Source organism: Macrosteles quadrilineatus, unplaced genomic scaffold (assembly GCF_028750875.1).
Source record: "Macrosteles quadrilineatus isolate MER2022 unplaced genomic scaffold, UCM_ALF_1.0 Scaffold_3__2_contigs__length_128488019, whole genome shotgun sequence".
NCBI lineage: Eukaryota > Metazoa > Arthropoda > Insecta > Hemiptera > Cicadellidae > Macrosteles > Macrosteles quadrilineatus.
This window is the reverse complement of record NW_026542596.1, coordinates 124,137,175-124,158,444: the sequence shown is the minus strand read 5'-3', so window position 1 is coordinate 124,158,444 and position 21,270 is coordinate 124,137,175. Positions and strand designations below refer to the sequence as shown.

At 37.3% G+C, this 21,270-nt stretch overlaps 1 protein-coding gene across 1 annotated transcript; it reads left to right on the top strand.

Moving 5' to 3' along the window:
* Positions 1 to 3,230: 3,230 nt before the first annotated feature.
* LOC128989665 (zinc finger protein Noc-like) lies at positions 3,231 to 7,071 on the top strand. Its single transcript, XM_054411633.1, has 2 exons — positions 3,231 to 3,454; positions 5,424 to 7,071. Exons 1-2 carry the CDS (start codon positions 3,371 to 3,373, stop codon positions 6,573 to 6,575), a joined length of 1,236 nt encoding a protein of 411 aa, XP_054267608.1. The 5' UTR covers positions 3,231 to 3,370; the 3' UTR covers positions 6,576 to 7,071.
* Positions 7,072 to 21,270: the final 14,199 nt, after the last annotated feature.

Sequence of the window (21,270 nt, the reverse complement as noted above, 5' to 3'; positions counted from 1 at the left end):
GCCGCGGCACTTTGACCGGCAGGGGCCCTCCAAATTATACCAGCGGTCCGGCCCCTTTCAAGTCTATCCGATCAAATTTCTTCAAACATTGTGTTTTTTGGACGAATGGCCCAGCGCACACTGTGAATACGGCGGCGCTACCTATTGTTACGGTAGCCACATAAATAACGTTTTCTTGCCACCATAATGGCCGCTTTATAAGGGGTTCTTTGAAATTCAGTTATAAACTATTACCTCGCCGACATCTGTGTTTATGCATCTTGTGAAAGGCTGGCTTATTTAGTGGAACTGTCAGACATGTGCCGGGGTTATCATTATACAGCTGACATGGCTTTAGTCTAGTGAATAGTTGGCTACTTCTTGTGTAAGTATTTTCTATAGGATGTTCACCAACTCACCTCGATCAAGTGTTAGAATTACTGTTGGTAAGATTATCTGCACTACTGTGTGTGTACAATTGTATAGGCAGGTAGGCTAAGTATATGTTAAAGCTACTAATATACTGTATTTCAAGTCTTCCAAAACCAATTTGATCATCGGTCTTTAGTCATATGAAAAATGTGAACATCGAAAGTTAAAACATAAAACCTATAAAACTAACATACAATCTTGACGTAGCTAAAACATACACCTACCAAAATATTATTTTTACAGTTACCAATTTTATCCAAAAATGAATCTGCTGGATAAAAGTTTGTTTCATTTACTTAACTCTCAACTTTAGAATTGTTCTGTTGTCTTAACTAAAATGTTGAATGTTTCAGTAAAACGTTGTTCACGCCAGTTTAAACATCACATCACATTGTTTTTGTAGTTTACTATTTAATTGTTATCCAACTATTAAATTATATGAATTGTAATTGTATTTGTAGAAAAAGTAGTTAACAGAACATTTTTACATCTACAGACGACTCAGTTTTGTTAATATTGATAATGCAGTTAATAGTTCCAGACTTATAGGAAATAAAATTGGCAGTTCAATTTCGTTTCAAATTTCATCAACACTCCTAACTCGAATTCTTAAAAGCAAAAGAGGAAGACACACCTTTGATTAATGGAGTAATCTATGGTCTTTGGTACTTTAATATGTGGCCACACATGACTCTAACGAGCTCTGATTACTCTGATTGTGATTTCAGTACTTAATTGTGTATCAATTTTATTTCACAAAATACTTCTTTTTGAAGTGAAATTACTTATTGTCATTTGCAAATAACATAATTACAATATTCTTCATTATTTTATCCATCCTCATACAACAGTTAGATAGACCCAAGAAGTAAGTATAACATAACAACTACAGGTAAATGAGAAATACTGCTAAATATAAAGTGAGGAGCGTACGGGAAGTACAATGCGTTGAAAGAAGGATTATGAAGATTTATTTAGTTTACTTTTGCAACAACCATAATCCTGTCAGTTGTAAATACCTCTTGTAAAACACTTATAATTTATTGCACTCGTTTTTGTTTGAACAAGAATACTTCTCTGAGTAGAACTTTGCATTAATTCTACATTTTGAGTTCAGGTTAGGAGTTTAGGTTTTTGCTGTGTAAAATCCCTTGTTATACACATGCAACAATAATGAAAGGATAAAACAAACAATGCTTATTAACATTTTACAATGGATAAGATTAACAAGTAAGAACCTGTTATGTTCGGTTGTTAGATTTGGCTAGAAGATTGCCAGTAAGTACAGTTAAATATTTTTTAATATAATACGGACGTCTTCAGTACGTAAGTTTTGTTTTAATATGAGAGTTTATACATCCTTCATATAGAATAGTACCGTTAAAAATATGATTGAACCAATCTATGTAAATTACATTCTTTTAATGGACCTGCCCTTAACAAATAATTTAATCTTTTGTATGTAAGTTTTGTTTTAATAAACACTAGAAAACAAGTTGCTCGAAATCGAGCAATTGCAAAGAAGTAAAGTAGTTATTTAAAAACAAATAAAAGTCATCATAATTTCCTATGCGTTTAAAAGACTTTGAATTGACAAATAAATAACATCAATTAAATTATACAGCTGATCAAAATGTAAACAACTAAGTTCTCCATAAGGATAACATGGGAACTTTCTAAGCCACTGGGACAGAGCCCAAGGGACTTTTTCAAAAATGTAAATCTACGCGCCACGCTCTTTCCAATGAGACGTCAATGGATAAAATCGGTTAAGAAATGGCGGAGGGGTTCAACCGACAAAGTTTCGTGTAGCGTATTAATTATATAGATGAACAAAGATTCATCTTTCATAATTTAATTTAACAGTGAAATATATTTGAACTGGTTTGTAATGAAAATTGTTAATTTTAGTGCTATTTATTATTTAAGTTTAATTTTTGAAATTGAACAGTGTAATGAACAAGATTTGACCTATTTTAGAGATTGTTTGAAACTCTCTATATTCACAAAGAATGCCATTCTTTATTACAGTAGGTGGTAATTTTATAATACTATAATTTAGGTTTTTTCTTCTGTAAAATGTGTTTTATGAAGCTTCTGTTCTGGCTCTGTGATTAGTATTATAAAACCCCCTTTATTAATCTTTATTTAATAAAACTGAGTAATAAACATGATAATAAAACTATTAAGTTCTTGTTTGGATGCTTTAAAATTTTTACTACGACATTTATTATTTCAATTTGTAAGTTCAGAGTTACGGTTTTATTTAGACAGTGCTGTGGCTACGTTGACATTTAAATCGTCTTACCCCCAAAACTACACCCTTATCAACATGGTAGTGCCTCTAAACACCAGGCAAAATGCATGTGTCCTCAATTTCCTTTACCTCAACTCGAGAGTTCGTCACGGACACATTACCACAACTCACACAGACACCCTTGACTCCTAATTGATCAGGTGGCAGGAGGCAATCCTCGGTATAAGTGGTCTAATGGCGTGTCTGCCTTTAGCAGCCGAGGATGTCACAATTAATCGAAAGCCCTGTTCAGCATCCAGTCCAGACGAGCTGTCGTGGTGACTCTCGCTGAGAGAGCGAGCCGAGCCTCTCTCGCTGGGGGGAGGGGGGGGGGGGGGGGTGAAAACCAGCTGCTATCCATCACCGGCCATGGGCTACTGATTAAGGAGGAGGAGGGGGATGTCGGCGACTCAAAGCTGTCAACATCACTAGCGCCTTGGGTGGTACGGCGGGGAAGTAGCGGTGGTGGGGGAAACCTCCCTTACCTCCCCACTCCCCCTCCATCGCTCCGCGGCTCCGCAGCTCAGAACGTAGCTAGCCGTCGACACGTTCGGTTCTGCAGCACTCTCGAGCATACTGGATACAGTGGTTAATTATCTTCGTTGTTTAGTGTAGTTTTGTTTAAGTGTAGTGTTTTATTTGTGACTGTCTGTTCGCTTCCCAATGGTTGTGCTGGAAAGTGGAATCATGAGTTCGGGCAGTAACCAGTACCTACAGCCCGACTACCTGTCTCCGCTACCGACTACGGTAACTATTTTTGCTAACTTATATTATAATAATCTCATCACCCTTATTCAAAATCACAAAAATTTAAAAGGATAAAGTGCAATATTGAAATTTTTCTGTACATTTTTTTAATAATTCTAAAACTTAACCAAGTACCATGAGTGACACGTAACTTATAAAAGTAACAACCCGCTGCTTGGTTATTTACAGTGTTTAATATACCAAAAATTATCTGATTAAATAGTTTGACATTCAAAATTACATTAAAAGGTCCCTCGTGATATTTAACTAACTCTAAAATTAATTTATACTTAAATAACTTATAGATTATTACTAACAATAATCCAAATTGTATAGTATTAGGCCTACAAACACTCTAGTAATATATGGTAAGTGAGTGTAGTTAAATTTAAACCGCTCATACTTTGCATGGATTTTAAATATAGATTTATTTAATCCCAATTTCAAGTTTTTTAACTTGCCAAATTATTTTGCACCATAAGCTACATAGTACACATATTTTGTTGTTCGTATTGAAAAATGGAAAGTTTATGGAAAATAATTATTATGATTTTTTATTGTACTCACCTAAAAGTTTAAAAAAAACTTTTTTTAGTAGCCTCCAAAAAAACAAGTTATAGAATTTTATTTAAATACACTAAAAACGGGTGTTTCAAGTCTTGAACCAGGGTTGCTAATTTTGGAATTATGACTGTGTTTATAAAAACAAATTAAATTATAATTTTTTTAGTGAACATATTTAGTTGAATGTAAAGAAGACGTTTTTAATAAAACTAATATATTTAAGCTTTTAAGTGTTAGCTAAAAATTTTAATAATTATAATATTAAAAATAATTTTCAAGAATAGAAGATTTTTCTGATTAAATACTTAAAACTAATATAGAATAAAATTGTTTGTTTCGCAATGCCAAGTGCGCGCAGAGTTTAGCGGCGGTCGTCGGAAAAGTTGGCCCGGCGGAGCCTGGTATCTTGGGCCAACCGTGTGCCGCGCCGCGCCTACCTTGGCAAGCACCGTCCGTCGACATACAGTATTGTTAACTGGGAAACTGTTAACAGAAACTGAACCTACGTAATAAGAATACTGCGATGATTTATATTGCAAAATATAGGTTTAAATAAAAATCATTATAAGTTAAGTCTTAATAAAATTCAAAATTATTCACAACTCTACATTGTTACTCACACACATTTGTATTTAAAATAACATTTTTAACTGTCAATATTTTTTAGTTAAAACTTTTTGATCGTATTTAAAAATAGTTGAAATACAGTAGGGAATATTTTGGTATTTGTTAATACTATTTTAATTGTTAAGCCCCAAAAAATACATTTATTATTTGTACTAACATATTTTTAAACACTTTTTTACGCGTTTCAAAAATATTTACTAACTAGTACTACTTTTTTATGTAGTCATTCTATTTGTCACACTTAATATGAATCAAATCTGTGTTTTGGTGATAAGATGATAATTGACTGTTAGATAAAACTTTTCTTTCTTGGAATGTTATTCTAGACTTTGATGATTGGACAATCTTTAAAATTTAAAGTAAATGTTAATGGACTTTAATCTTTTTTAATAATGATGTAGGTAGCATACGGTAATACACTTAGAACATTTTCCAAATAAAATATTTTTAGTTATAAAATTCCATTGAAAGAGTATAAGGTATTAAAAATACGGCAAAAATGTAGATTTTTCCAGCACAAAAATATTTTTTTGTAATTTTTCATTTTAGAATTTCAGGTTTGAATAGCCTATATTAAAAAAATATTTTGTTTACTTTCCACCGAACTACATTTGGATGTCTAGACATCTCAAATACCCCCCTCCCCCTCCCCATGAAAAAATGAAAAACAGAGCTAACCCAAAATATTATTTTCATTTTTTTGGAATTCAAATGTTGATTCTCAGAAGAATATGTGTATCATGAATTTGGGTTTAATTTTGTTTTTAATTTGTTCCAGTTGGATGCCAAGAAGAGCCCCCTGGCGCTGCTAGCCCAGACATGCAGTCAGATTGGTGCCGACAACCCACCTTCCAAACCTCTGCTGTCTGCTCTGGACAAGCCCAAGAAGCCATCATCAGAGCGCCACAGCCCCGCCAGTGGCAGCAAACCTGCAGCTCCAGAGCCCCTCAAGACCCAGGAGCCCCGCCTAGCTTTCAAACCCTATGAGAACAATGTTCTGACCCGCAAGGCCGAGACCCCCAGACCCTCTTCCAAGGGACACGAGTCTGCAGAAGAAAAGAGGAAAACCCCGAGTCGCAAGTCATCCAGTCCCCACGATAAATCTTCCCCAGCCCCTGCGACTGAGACCAAGTCAGTGTCCCCGGCCAACAGTGGAGCCAGCCCCATCATCAGGTCCGGGCTGGAGATTCTTCAGGGTCATCCTAAAGACATGCCTCTGGGAACCTTCAAACCTTCTATGGCATCTTTCTCTGGACTCGGAGGTTGCTGTCCTCCAGGACTGGAAGCGTCCAATCCGGCTTTCCGTCCACCCTTCGCCGGAGGACCGTTCTCCCCTCACCACGCTGCCATGTTGGCTGGATTCCCCTCGGCCCCTGGACCCTACGTCAGCTACGCCCGAGTCAAGACCGCAGCGGGAGGTGAAGCCCTGGTGCCCGTGTGTAAGGACCCGTACTGCACCGGTTGTCAACTGAGTATGCACAGTGCGCTGTTGGGAGGGGGTACCTGTCCTAGTGGTTGTACACAGTGTGATCACCAAAAATACAATCTAGCAGCCGCGGCAGCTCTGTCGGGTTTAGTTCCACCTCCTCACCCATTCTCTTACCAGTCATTGGGTCGACCTTACGTGTGCAATTGGATCGCAGGAGAATCGTACTGTGGAAAGCGGTTTACAACATCGGATGAACTTCTACAGCATTTAAGAACACACACCGCCTCTGCTGAGACTGCCTCACTACTGAACCCTCTCCGCTACCCCAACCCTCCGCTCAGTCCTCTGTCTGCAGCTCGTTACCATCCGTACTCCAAGCCTGGACTACCAGGGTCTCTCGGTGCCTCTCCCTTCTCAGCGTTCAACCCCACCCTAGGACCCTACTACTCGCCCTACGCCCTCTACGGCCAGAGGTTAGGAGCTGCTGCCGTCCACCCTTGAACATAAGTGCCCGTCGAGCTTCTGTGATACTTCGTCCTTGCACAGTAAACTGAGTCTTTTCCGTTATGACCAAACTCATAAAAATAATCTTCTATTTAAGTTTGCACCGCCATATTGCTATGTTATGTTTAAAGAGTGGTGCCAAAATTTCAGTAATTTAATTTATAGACTAGAATTTATTTATTTTCAAATTTGTTTAATATATAAAGTAGCCTGATAGAACCTAAGTTTCGCTCCTAACAGAGAAGACTCCATTGCTCTCGCCCAAAGATATCGTTTGGTTGGTTGTTTGTGTGATGTGATAGACTAGTGAACAGAACGATTATGATAATGATATGTCGTGATTGGTGAAACTGTCAAATGGATCTTGTTATTTGGTAAATATTTTCTCAATACTGTCGAGATTATTTTGTAACTATTGTACATATTATAAATACGTTTATCTATACTGTTGAGTTCTATCTCTGCTTTATTAAACTGAAATGTTGTTTTGAAACATGTCTTTTTAATAACCTTAAACCTTTAACTCGTCTAAACTTATGTTTAAAATTTAGAAATTACAGATAAACCAAATTAATTTACTGGATAAGTTTAAAAATTTTCAAGAGATTAATTTAGGCCTATTGATTGGGAAAGCAAAATATTATTTTGATTTAGTATTGAGAAATTTGTAATAAATTAAAATAACTTGATTATTTATGCTTTTGAGAGTGACTAAAAGTGAGAAAAATATATGGCTGGATGAAAAGTGATTTGCAAGAAAAATCTAACTGGATGCTTAAACATCTTGTATTTAGATAAAATATCCAATCTTCTATTAGTGCATACATACGTACTTGTTAAAAAAAATAATCTTTAATTTGATCATACGTGCTTGGTAAAAAATGAATATGAAGCATTAAAAAAATTGTTTCAGTATAAGCACTAATAATCCTATCAAAAGCTAGTGCTGTGTAAAGAAAGGCAAGTAAAATATCAATGATCAATTACAGTAGGTCAATTTTAATATTATACTCACGTTGGATACCTATTTCATGACCATGGTTAAAAGTTATGAGTACTAAAAGCACCCACTAGAAGCTGGCTCTCAAAAATTAAACGCTCTAATTGAAAATCAAATAAAAAAGGAATTTTCAAGGTAATAAGATGAACAAAGAACTACTTTGAACAATTTGAGGCAAATCTGTGTTAAGTCTAGTAAAGGTCTGGAGAAATGTGGACCATTTCTCTTCCAATTATTTGGGTTAATCAAAATCCCAATAAAAATGTAGACTTGGAGTGAAGTTTGCTTATGCCCAAATGTTAACACTACTCAATTCACTTATCAAAATCGTAAACTGAATGGAAAAGATCACTATTTAAAAAAAAAAAAGTTGTGAGATCTAGCCACTAGGCCTATATAAAAGATTTTTTATCCAATCGCCAAAGTTACCCAATCTTGTTTAAGCACCCTAATAGATATACTTGTTTTACAAAGTTAAAACATTTTATCATAGACAAAACATCTCCCTTAGATTTTATAGATAAATCACGGCTTGGTACATTTTATCTTGTTATCTTCTTTACGGACACATTGCATATTTTTATGGCAAAAATACCTCTTGTTAAGAAGGAGAATTATGATGGATATCGCTGTATTATAATGCGTTTTGTGTTAACACTATAGTTTTATATCCCCCACAAGACACACAACATCCCCCACATTTAACTGGAAGATAGATAATTTTCTTTATGCTCTACCTAACAGATATGGAGTATAACCATATCAATAGCCTACAAAAAGACCACAAGAAGTAAAAATTTTAAATGTCCATTAAAAATTACGCTCAAGTGAAAAAATCAATAATAACCATAAAATACTTGCTTTGAATGCTTTGAAACATGTTATCTACCATGTTTAAATGTTTGCCAAGCACAATAAACAACTGCCGATACCGTCATAAATACAGTAGGTCTATTTATGAGGAAAACTGGTATGTTCTAAAATCTAAAGTAACTATTTCATTTTATAAAATTATTGGGAAAATGCAATTCATTGTACATGCAAGCAATAAGTACAAACATGAACAGAAATAGTAGACTACACTTGCTCTTTAATAGATTAAATTAAATACATTTACTTTACCTCCTTATTGTATATGGATAAAGTATTGTCTTCGTCAAAATGTTCTAGTTTGAATTTTGAGTCCACCGAACCCAAACAGTTGTTTTTACTTTCTCTCTATAATGAAGAAAGTTTTATTTTCGTAAAAAATGAGTTTGAGGCTTTGGGTGGATATATAAGTTTTGCCCCCCCCCCCCATAGACAGCAGGAAAGTGGGTTTTGAAGTGATGTTTATGTGTGTGTGTGTGTGTCTGTCTGTATGACAGAATGTTTACAGAGCTACGGACCACGTTTGATATTCGATTTTAATAAAATTTGTTACCGGTATTCAAATCCATAGAATCTGGCATTTTTCATTTTTTACATGTTAGTGGTGAATTTTAAATAAAACCCCAAAAATAAAAATTTTATCGAAAACAGTCTGAACGATTTTGATTTAAATTTATTATGTTATAGTCCTTTAAATTCTAAAGAAAATGGTTCAACACCCATTACGGTAATGTAAAAATTATGGCTCTAAACTGACGTGATTATCCCATTTAAAAACCATAAAGAACAAAAAAATCTAAATTTTCAAAAAAAGCTCAGCTGATTTTGACTAAAGCATAGTATTTTATTCTTCTTCTCCTATTGCTGTAAACATTACGGCGAGTTATCGCAAATTTTGTGATTTTACCTAAAATGCCATACTTTCTCCCACTCCCACCTAGCCTAATATAAAGGGTTGTTGGCAAGCTAATGGGAGAGAGTATTTGACAGACTGCTGTTACTGATACCTTAAGTTAAGCAAGTATGTGAGTAACAGTCAACATCAGGGGCCCGTTTTTTTAATGTTATTTGTCATGTGGGTATCAATCCATGGTATATCTAATAATTTTTTAATTGCAATCCTCCCATAATACCCCATCATAATGGCAAATATTTAGTTCCTCAAAAGTCAACTAAACAACTGCACGAACCACCATCCGCTTCTCAACAGTGTTGCATCGTTGAGAGTGTGATATGCGCTGTTGCTGCTGGCAGTGTGGCAACACTGGTTATTTATGACAGCTGTCACGCCGTGATTAATTCTTCCCGCTAGAAGGTAATGAACAGCTGACAGGCTCGCTAGTTGATAGTGGCTGTCGTTCTAGCATGTCTCGTTAGGGGAACTGCCAGGATATAAATATTCTGTCATTACCCTCAGGATATACAAATGCGACTGGAAAACCTCTTGTCGGATCTCGTTGGGTAGGTGAGATATTTTATCCTCGGGCTGACCTGGTAGAGCAAACGTTGGGATTGGTGAAACGCGTTTCGTGAGTCTCAGGATTTGTGTTCCTTAATATACCAATTAAGTGTATTGGATCTCGTCACTTGACTCGTGTTTGTGTTGGTCAAGTAGGCTACCTAATCAAATCAACATTATGGTTGAAATTTGAGAGGGATGTTTTACCTTAAAACAAAACTTCTTTCTTTTAAGTGTAGACTGGTTTAGGTTATTAATTGGAAACTGATTTGATATTAAACAAGTTACGTAATTTGAATTGTTTTTTGTTTTTATTTTCATAACCTTTACACTTTTAACTAAACATCTAGATGTTGGCAGTATTGGTTTTTGGTTTATCGTTGAGTGTTGAGACATTCATTCTTTTTAATGTCCTTCGCACTCGCGATTGTTAATGACAATCAAACTAAAATCAATTTCTATGTTTATATTTCACCTACCACATAACAGATCTGGTTCATAACAGATCTTAGCACTCGCTTCGGTTCAAGATGACAACAGACCTGCTACAGATTTTACACCACATTTTCGTGTAGTTTTATTCTGTCCAACACCGTTATGGTCAACAAACGAAGCATTGTTAAGAACATTATAGTAAGAAGATGAGACAGTTTCAAGTCAAGCCTACTTGAGGAACACTGGTCTTACCTACTAAAAACCTATTGGTCAGTTAATGGAATCCCTCTCGGAAATGCTGTTTGCAATACATCAAGAGGATGCCTTCGAACGACAGAGATAGTATTTCAGTCACGATGTTCCCCCATGTTTAGTTGCACTGGAACTTATGTTTAGTTACAGCTGTTCTCTCAGTTTTTAGCACTCCCCTGGAGAATGCAGAAACAGCTTTCTACGATTTGGGACTGGACAACATCAGATGGACGAGTGTGTCCGATAAGTTGGTCCAACAACCGTTTCAAGGTTTCTTCTGACTACTGGCCCACTCGCGCAATGGAAAAAGGTATGCAGTACGTTATCATATTTGGAGTCACCATATTGGCATTCAGGACTCGCTGACTTATATGAAAATTGTGAAAGTAAGCACCGAAAAAGCCGTGACTGGAGATAGGTTGGGTGATATAAAAGACTACCTCTCCATGCTCTCGCTCAACCCACCTACGGAGTTCTCCAATGAGTCTCACAGTCCAGCTTCCTCGTACATCCTCCTACCAGCGACATCTCCAGCCTTCCATAATGCGGACTTCTCGGACTTAGGTACGAATCAAAAGAACCGTTCCCAAAAGATCCGCTTTTGTTCAAAAGCAAGAAGATCGATGGGAATCACCCCTACAACTACGAGGAAGGCTGGCTCCGACACTGTGCGGTGAGCACATCTGCTGCTTCTAGTGCCTGAGCAAATCCTGGCTTTAGGCAATACTCATAAAGATTTTCTGCTATGTCTAGCATGCATAGAGGTCTGTATGAAGACTGGGGCTGGGAGCTCTTTTGCACTTGGGTATTAGCACAAGGCAAGACATTGGACCTTCACAGAGGAAACTAGCCTTCCAACAAACAGTGGTTGTATAAATTCAGCAGAAGTAGAAGACCTCTACAGTTCCGACCATCTGCGTTAGTTATTCTCTTGGGATTCCATCGGGACCTTAGGCTCTGCATCGTAGAGATATTGCATTTGACAGTTCTTGTTCACTGAACATGGGTATTTGTTACAGAGCCACAGCAAAGTCTTCATGCAGCCTGATCCGATGACCGGAAACAAAGCATGAACGATCGCCTCCAACTGGACACAGCTCAGGGTTAGCCGATAGGGCACTGAGACGTCTAATACTAATACTGTACAGTAAATGTCCTACTAGCATGATATGTTTACAATGATTTTTAATAATCATCAAACACAGCTTTTATTTCTATCAACACGTGGAGAAACAAAGCTATATTTAAAAAAGATTGTTTTAGGCACACTTGTATTTCTTTTAATCCATCATCTGAATTTAAGAAGTGTTACTTTTTAGTCTTCCATTTGGAAATCACCTCTTTAAACATATTTTTGGTCCTTCGAGCCGGATTATAACGAATTCTTCAATGACCATAAAACAGAGCTTGCATTCATATACGTAGACAAGGCACAAGGAGGAACACCGAACCCTTTCCTCCAGTAGCCGGTGTGGGTGGCCTTCGAGGTCACAGCCCCCGATACAATGGCCAATCATACAAGACAACAAGTGGCTGAAGGGTCGATCAGTGATCTGTGTGAGGTCTTGAGGAGAACAATACCCCAAAACACGGCTGTGACGTGACGGACAGGTTCATTCAAGGCGTGCGCCGTGCGCCGGACAGCAGACATTGTCGACGGGTAAGAGCCCGTGAACTGGCTAATCCCCTTCATTAAGGAGGTTGTCATTTCCTAGGTATTGTGGACGGTTCGTTGCCCCCAAGCTGTATTTCACCTGTCACTCGGTGTCCACGGTGCTGGAAGGATTCTGAGCCTGATTAACGATCTTGTTAGTAAAATGGGATATTAGTGAAAAGTAGCTAAATTCAGACAGAGCTACATAATAAAATCCTTAGAACACTGGAAAGAACATACGTTTGGCAAGAAGAATTAAGTGGTTGCATTTATTAAAGCACTTTGGCTCACTGAGAGTCAAGAATTCACCTTCACAACTTGAGGGAGACTTTAGGATGGTGGAGTGTGGTTCATAATCTATTTTCCACAAGATCAGCTTATATTAGAAGTAAAATGTTATTGATTTGTTAGTATATACTCAATTTCAAAAGAAAGTTCAGAGAAATTGCACCGCTGAATTATGTATGAAAAAGTGGTGGACACTCTAAAATCATAGAAGTTCAAAGCTTGAGCAATCACTATCTGAGAGATTAATTGTTTGTACCAAAATGAAGGTCGAGGGAACGGTGAGCCGTAATCAGTCAAAACTATTATTATTATATATGATTCTGTATTTAGGTATTATCTGAATAGGTGTCAATTAATTGTGAGAACAGTTTTAGTAAACGAAAAGAACTTTCACAATGGTAAGCATTTCATACCATATTAAACAACGTGTTGCACTTTCCATTTTACTGTCACATAAGTAAATGTAACACTTTTTTTGTAAATGTCTCAAAAAATCTCAACGACAGAATGATATTTGAACATTCAAGAGTTATAAATAATTAAAAACATTCTGTCACAGAAAGGGGGACTAAACTGTAAATGAAACATGATAATATCTTCTGCAAGTCGCACCACGACAAGCAAAAATTCAATTGCATAGCCAGAGTAAATAACAGTTTATCTTCACCTAAACATAATATCAAGATAGAAGTAGAATAATGCGTTCAGAATGTAACATTGTTTCAACGTTGTTATCGAGAGCATTCCCTTCATAGTCTGGTTCACTTACTTTATCATCAGTTATAAACCTGTCAGCATTACTTGCATTATCAACCACAGTTGTTTAGCAGTTATTGTGGTTGTGATTTACCAGCAATATTTTTCAAAATGAGAGCTAAATTAATATATGACCGTACTATCAGTTTATTTTTCCACCCTATTGTCTCCAGGAAAAGAAATCATAAATTCACATTTCGATGGTTGTAGCAAATTTCCTTACAGGGAAGAAGTTAATAGTTTTTAAGTATAAGTTTAAGTTTTTGCCGCAAGTGACTAGACCCGGGACCGACTGTACACTATTCATTTTTGTTTCCCCAGAGGTTAATAACACTATTAGTTCACATTGATACATAAATACAGATGTGTACCTTGCATGATAAACTTACAAAATGTCCGGCCTATTATGATGGTTTCTTTTTCTTTATAGTCCTACTTAAGGAGAGTGAGCTGGTCTAGTTGTACGGTGGTTCCTCGGTTCCCTTAGGTATCGGGTTCGAATCCTGCCAAACACCAATGGATTTTGTTTTTAAGTGATGAAGCCGTCCTCTAGGTCTGGCCTTAAATGATGTAAAAAATAACCCCGGGCTAGAGCCTTGAAAAAAATCAGCCTATGCCTAGAGGTACGCATCATCACACTATCATAAAACCACTGGTAATTAGCGGGAGTCGAACCCTAATTCTTAGGGCCAAAGCCCTGCGCTCCACCACTAAACCAGCTCTTTGAACATAATGCATCCCTTCCTTGTCAGTTATCCCTCATTTGACAGCCAAGGCGAGATTAACCTGTAAATCAACCTCGCTAATCCGTCTGTCTGTAAATAGGCTAGGTTTGTCGGCACGGCCACTGAGAGGGGGGGGGGGTACAATTTATAGGGTAGGTCCCCCAAGTGAGCGCTATACGTCCTGTAGGGTGGTTTATGGGGTGAACACGGCGCTCAAATGAAATATGCCAGCCTTCATGTATAATTCACCGGCCGTCGTATTTCATTGCCGTCTTGCCCTATATTTTTGTTAACAGCAGCATTAATAGCATTATCCGGGACTTTAATCTCACTGGATAATTCGCCTCAGTGTTTGCCAAACTTGTTCGCAGACAATCTCTTAAGCTTTCCGAATTTATTTTCCCACTCTCCGATTTAATCTTTGGTCCTGAGATATGAGTGGTACAATACATTGTTTCCTGCGCTTCTCCAGGCTTTGGTCGTATAATAAAACGCTTTGTTTGAATTATACCGCTTTTTAGGTTCACATTTCTCTTGTTTTACTTGTGATAGGGTTTCGCTTGATTTGGGTGTTAAAAACCCCTTCAAAAATGAATAATCGTAAGGGCAAAACTGTGATTATTTTGATAAATTATAACCTAAATTAAATTTAATATTATATAGTGATTGGTATTTTTGCGTTGTCGGTAAAGTAAAGGACCTAATGGTCGTTCTAAATGGGGGCTATAGCGGATAAATCCCCTAATATTTATTTAACATAAAATACATGGTTATTTAATGTATATTAAAATATAAATTTAAACAAAGATTTCAACATAAAAATGTAAATGTGTTAAGTTTTTGGACACAGTTCTAGACGTTATGGCTTTAAAGGTAACCAAACCACTTTAAAACTGCTAATTTTTTTATGTTTAGTATTTGCGCACCCCGGTCAGCCCCCTGACAAGATCCTAGAACCGCCACTGAACAAATCTTTGTTTTAATAGCACAACTTATTATATTGGTCAATGACCAATACACACCTGGATGAATTGATCTTGTAATAGAACCAGTGATCTTCAGAGATGAAGATCTGTCAGAAATGATTTATTGAATTACTGACTTAAATTATGACATTTCTTCTAATTTATAGGCATCACCTACAGTAGACCAAACATGAAACACCTTCTTGAACGTACCCAACGCAAAAGCACAAAGAAACATGTAAGTTATACGTCGGAAGATTTAAAATTTGTGAATGTTAATAAGCGAAAATGTGTATATCTACAGTAATCTACCGTACTACAAAGCGAGATAGAATAGTAGAACATAGATTCTAACAAAAACCCTATATGAAAATTGCAGGAATATTACAAGTATCAAATCGACAGATCAGCACGTAGAAGGAGACATATAGAGGGAATTACATCAATATGATCACTGAGCACGGAGCGCCCCTTACAGCGAGTCAGCGGAAAACGTCAGCTTTAATGCGTCGTTTCCATCAGCGGCGACAGACATCATAAATAACATGCTGAGGATACGACCAGACAATCGCACACTCGATACTTCTCCAGGCGAATATCCGCATCCGACCACGGTCCCAGCATTTGTCATCCCTTACACTCTGGCTCAACCCTTAGTGTGAGGGCCGTGATTATTTATCGTGAAGAGTCATTATTTGTAATAATACTTTTGTCACTCCTGTATAGGGGAGCGAGCTGGTCTAGTAGTTAGATCGCTGTACTTCGGTTCTAGAGGTCCCGGGTTCAAATCCCACCAAATCGACGGGTGGCGTCGTCCTGTAATCCAGCTACTAGGAGGTCACGAATTGTGGATATTTATAGGCATGCACTGTGGATGCGATACTCACTGGTGTGGATTAACGTTCGCACGAGTGAGTACTACGACTATCCGCAGTACTATCCTGATGATTAGACTAATTCGTATATACCAAGGCAAAAATGTAGTCCGGATTCCAATATAAACTGTAGGTCCCTTAGTTGCCATTAGCTGTATGGGCTATCAATTACAGCTGTGACTAAGGAATGTCGGCCTTAGTCACTAACAAGACTACAAGATCGCGCCACTCGTAATACACTCATCTCCATCCATACTTGGCTTAAAATACCTACTATGTATGGTCGCCATTTCATAAAAAAGTATATAAAGTATTTAACAGCAAGCTTATGCCTTAACTTTAAACCAACAAAAAGTCATAAAGTAAATGGTTATGTGGCGGAGAGGTCTTGTTAAACTTTACATCTTTTTCAGTCTTTAATACATATACTACAGTTTTAATTTGAATCAATTACGTTATCAACAGCAATACAAACCGTAATTCCATCCTACACACTTACAGACAAAAGGTCTTCATAGAACGTCGTACACCTTAACACCACCTAAATCAGGAGCGCACAGCAGTACCCTGATGGATGACACCGGCGCTCCCATTGTCGCCTTGCCTTTATGCGCTCCCACTCGGGTTTTGTCATCTAATGGTGCAGCTAGCTCCATCAGTCACTGCTCTTACGCTGAATTAAAATCTCGCACTTGGGAGCAAAAACGATTGACTCCGGTTATCTCCTGTAGGGCATTTCCTCTGATCCCCTTCTTGATTTATTTCTTCGCAGCTTTCTCGGATGAGAAGCGCCGAGCGGATCCAGATGGCAGTGATTTGCGTTTTGATTGAAAAGATTTATCTTAAATAATGTAAGTTGTATGTAATTCTCACTTTCACTCTCCCCCATTCTTCGAGCTATCCATAAAACTATAATTTGGGACCATAAAGACTTGAAACAAAATTTTCTGTTGATTGTCTTTGTCGTTCAAAATCACCGTTTAGTTTTATATATTTTTGAGTCTAATAGGGAGAATATTAAATGTTATGTAGTATTTTGTAAAGGGGCAACAACTGTTCGAAATCACTAGAGCATACTTTGGGAAGGTTGGTATGTTTGGCAAGATGCAATAAGTTGTAATTAGGGTATGCCTGCCTATACTATGGTATGGTATATGTATACCTTAATCTTGTTTCTTTGAAAGCTATTTTTCGAATGCAACCTTTATTAAATTTTTCTATTTGAGGTATAATTAATTTATCAGTCAATGCGTGAAGTAAGAGTAAATAAATAACCCTCAAAAACTGTTTTTATAACAATCACACAAAATACTCCGCGAAGAGTCGTGATTCTCACAAAATTGCTATGATTTTAGATTTTTCGAAAGTTTACCCCGATTGATTAATTTGGCGGTTTTGCATGTCAATTACGTAGACACTACAAAATGAATGTGAGTGTGGTTGACATACAGTGCTTTGACGACGAAGAACTATACGTAATTACCTATTATTAATATAATTAAAATACTTTTAAGGAACGATTGTTGGAGGTGGAGAATTTCGCTCTCCTTGTTTTCCACCACAATCTACACGCCGCAGACCCGCGGCAGATACAGATGATGTCAAGGAAGACACGGTGTCCAGGTAGACCGCCGCAGCCGTTAACGCATTAATCCCGACCCTACACTCTACAGCAAGCGCCAATCTCGCCCTACGATAAATCCAGCCCTCACAATAGCCACACTTCATCACCGCTCCTATTCAAACGCGGCCGCAAAAAAACACCACTGTCTTGTTAAATTACCTCCATATTTCTACCTTGACACTCCCATATGCCCCATCCATTATCATCGACGGGCCGGAGTTTTCGCCCCATTTATTTATCAAATAAACCATTTTCCGAGCGCCGACCCTTTGTAGTACTTGTCCCCGGTTGGGGCGCGTCCCGCACTGGTAATTTCTATCTTGACAGCTTCGGGTTCAAATCGGTATAATGGATTGGCGTTTTGTGGTATTGCTGTAAAAAAGTGTCCTTGTATATTTTTAAACCCATTGATGTAAGGATAGAATCAGTTATTAAGGATCAGAACCTAAAATGTACGGAGTAAAATGCGTTATTGTTTAAACAATTCTCGTTAAACCCCAAAAATAATCCGGTCTAGAAGATAACGATTTTGGTATTATCCCTTCCAAATCCCAAACAAAGTGAGAACCCTTCGAATTTCCCATGTGGTTATAACAAATTAAACAATAAAGTAAAAATCTTGAATTAATTCAGTACACAAAATCTGTCATTGAGTTTAGCCAACCCTAACGCTATTAATGCCTTGATGTCTTCTTCATGCAGTATCAACCAAGACAAAATACAGATTAATTATTAATTCACTGAATTTTTTTATCATAATTTTCATGAAAATGTCATTAAGTTTGATGTATAGAACAGAGCTTCAGTTTAAGCATGTACACTGGAATGGAGGATTGCCTCCCAGCAAAAGGTGCGTATTTTAATTTAATTTTATGAATTTTTTCTTAGTGTACTAACTACGCTACATTTCGATAGGTACAAAAAACTCCTCCCGTTTTCACATTTACCTATTTTCCCTAACCTGCCTAACCTTTACGAAAGTCCAAGGATGGACAGAGGATAACATACTACTCAGCCTAGAGTACTCTTGCCCGTATTTCCCGTCGGCCCATACCATCCACGTCGCCCCTAGGACCGTCGTAACTCACCTCACTCGCCCGTGACGCCAAAGTTTCGCGGCTCGCTGACTTTATATGACACGGTTTAGCCACCCTGTGTAAACGGTTTTGTTTATTGTTTCCTGTTGTAAATTACAGGCTCCAAAACGGGACGCGGACCTTTACGGTGACTTTTATACTCGTCTCGGCTCTTGAATATGAATAGTTCTCTGCGAGGATTGGAGGGTCTTACGTGAATTAACGAGGGGTAATTTGTTTAAGGGATAGTCACGTGCGCTTGTATTTGCATGATATTCGAGAGAGAAAATATTTTTTCCTACAGTCACCCGACAAAGTTGGCTTCCTTGTACTGTTTATAGTACAGAAAGCTGCTAATTGCTGCATATTTATACTTTGCCGTACGGTTTATACTTTGCCGCACATCAGGATTCCAACGAAACAACACAAAACAGCGTGGTTCTATTATGCACGTAATCCGTGTACGCTTGGAAATAGGTTGGCAACACTTAAAGATAATAATTCTATGAGCAGCTGATTGACTATTTATAACTACGGTTTAACCTGTCATTTCGTGTTTATAGTTTCGGTATTTCTGAACTTTCTGGACTTTTCTTTTAAACGTTTTTAAAACATTCCTACGATCTTAATAAACAATAAAATACCTTTAAAGCATTTTTTTTAGGCACAGAAACCACTTCAAATTACAAAAACATACGGAACTATATTCTCAAAACGCGGAGCACATTTCTTGCCTAGGAAAAATAGCGGAGTGATACGGACCGCGGGTACTACTTTCTCTAGGGCACCATTATTTTGTGTTGCCAGCTGAACCTAAAAACGTGTTGTATAGTGTTTGAAAGACTAATTATTTATATGCTTTAAAGTGACTGGACTGTAGGAAAAATATGATGTGTAACAAGAGTGAAAAAGGCCTTTGCTGCACTCGAGATCATTCCTCACTCGCCTGCGGCTCGTGCGTAAACATTGCTCTCGTGTGCAGCAAAGAGCAACTTTCACCACTAGTTACACAAATAACTATATGTTTTGATTTTGCTTCACCCCGACTTTTAGATAATAGTTTTTTCCTACAGTCACCCGACAAAGTGGGGTTCCTTGCAATGATTATAGTACAGAAAGCTGCTAATTGCTGCATTTACTTACTTTGCCACACACTTTTTACTTTGTCGCACAGTTTTTACTTTGACGCACAGCATTCTAACCAAACAACACAAATCAGCGTGCTTTTATTATGCACGTAGCCTAATCCGTGTACGGTTGGAAATAAGTTGGCAACACTTTAATAGTACCCTGTACTAAAACTACGATCAGCTGGTGCAGCGTTTCCCATTTCGTTAAATGTTTGGATTTAACCCAACATAAAAACGTGTTGTACAGTGTTTGAAAGACTAATTAACTATGTGCTTTATAGAAACTGTAGGAAAAAAAAGTGTAACGCGAGTGCAAACTGCATTTGCTGCACTCGAGAAACTTTCCACACTCGCGTACGACTCGTGCATAAACATTTCTCTCGTGTGGAGCATCATAAAACACATTGACGTATACCAACTGTTATTACATCATTATCATCCGATACAAGTTTTGGTAAATATTTATATAATTTCCCGAAGAATCGAACAATTCATAGCTTAAGTGACGTACCTTGAACTAAAAGCATAGGCTAGACATTTAATTTTATTAATATGATACGTTTTAAAAGATGTTATAAATTTTAACTATCTATACGAACATGTAAGGTATATATCGGGTAGGCTGACTCTAGTTATCTAGTTATCCCTAAGTCTTCGAGTGCTAGAATGTATAATAAAATTAATCTATTTTTTTTGTGTGTTTCAATAAACTACACCCTTACGATTTAGCAGACTCCCATATATCATCACTGTGAACATATCAATCGAACTAATTTTAACACACATATAATTCTTATGTATTCCTTGGGAATGTTATTTAAAAGAAATACATACAATCATGACACTTGATTAATGATTGAGACAAGACACTAGACAGTCTCATATAACACTACAGAATCCAAAACGTTCAATCTTTCTCCGTCATTACTACCGTATCGACTCACTCCAGGGCTACAGCAGTCCATTTATCAGTGAAGCCAAGTGAAGTGTGTTGAGTGTAGAGAAGCATTGAGTTGTTTGTCCCCAGATAAGACCAAGACGTGGCGATCTCTTCCGAAATAAATTACGAGGTTGGCAGCAGTGGCAGCAGGTCATCTATCACTTCCGCTACAAGTCTCAGCTTCCGGTGTCGACCACCACCGTCATAGTCCTGCCACCCCACATCATCCCCCTCCTTATAGCGTTTGCTTACTGGACTTCATACCAACATTGGAATATTGGAGTATTCCCACATGGAGTGTGAAAAACAAAAGTATACATTAAGTAATTAAGAAACTGATCTAACATAATGAGAGATTTAATCAACAAATATACTCATATGAACTAGCAGAGATAGGCTGAATCAAAGTTTTCAGATAGTGTGTGGCAAAAAGCAAGTTTTTTACAGGATTAATGTTTCCGTTAGAATACATGTAGGAGATAATAATAGAATAATGTAGGATAATACATAGACATATACTAGAAAAGGAAATCTTGTTTAACAGCAGTTTAATTGAACAAAATTTACCAAGCAAATCACACGTGTTTTCAAATAAGTTTTTAAGTTTACTCAGCTTGTAAACAACTAACTTCATTTTCAATAT

Excerpts from the sequence above, each read along its gene's own strand:
- LOC128989665 (XM_054411633.1), top strand. The coding sequence starts at position 3,371 with ATGGTTGTGCTGGAAAGTGGAATCATGAGTTCGGGCAGTAACCAGTAC. Across the intron at positions 3,455-5,423 it reads TGTCTCCGCTACCGACTACG|TTGGATGCCAAGAAGAGCCC; the intron begins GTAACTATTTTT and ends AATTTGTTCCAG.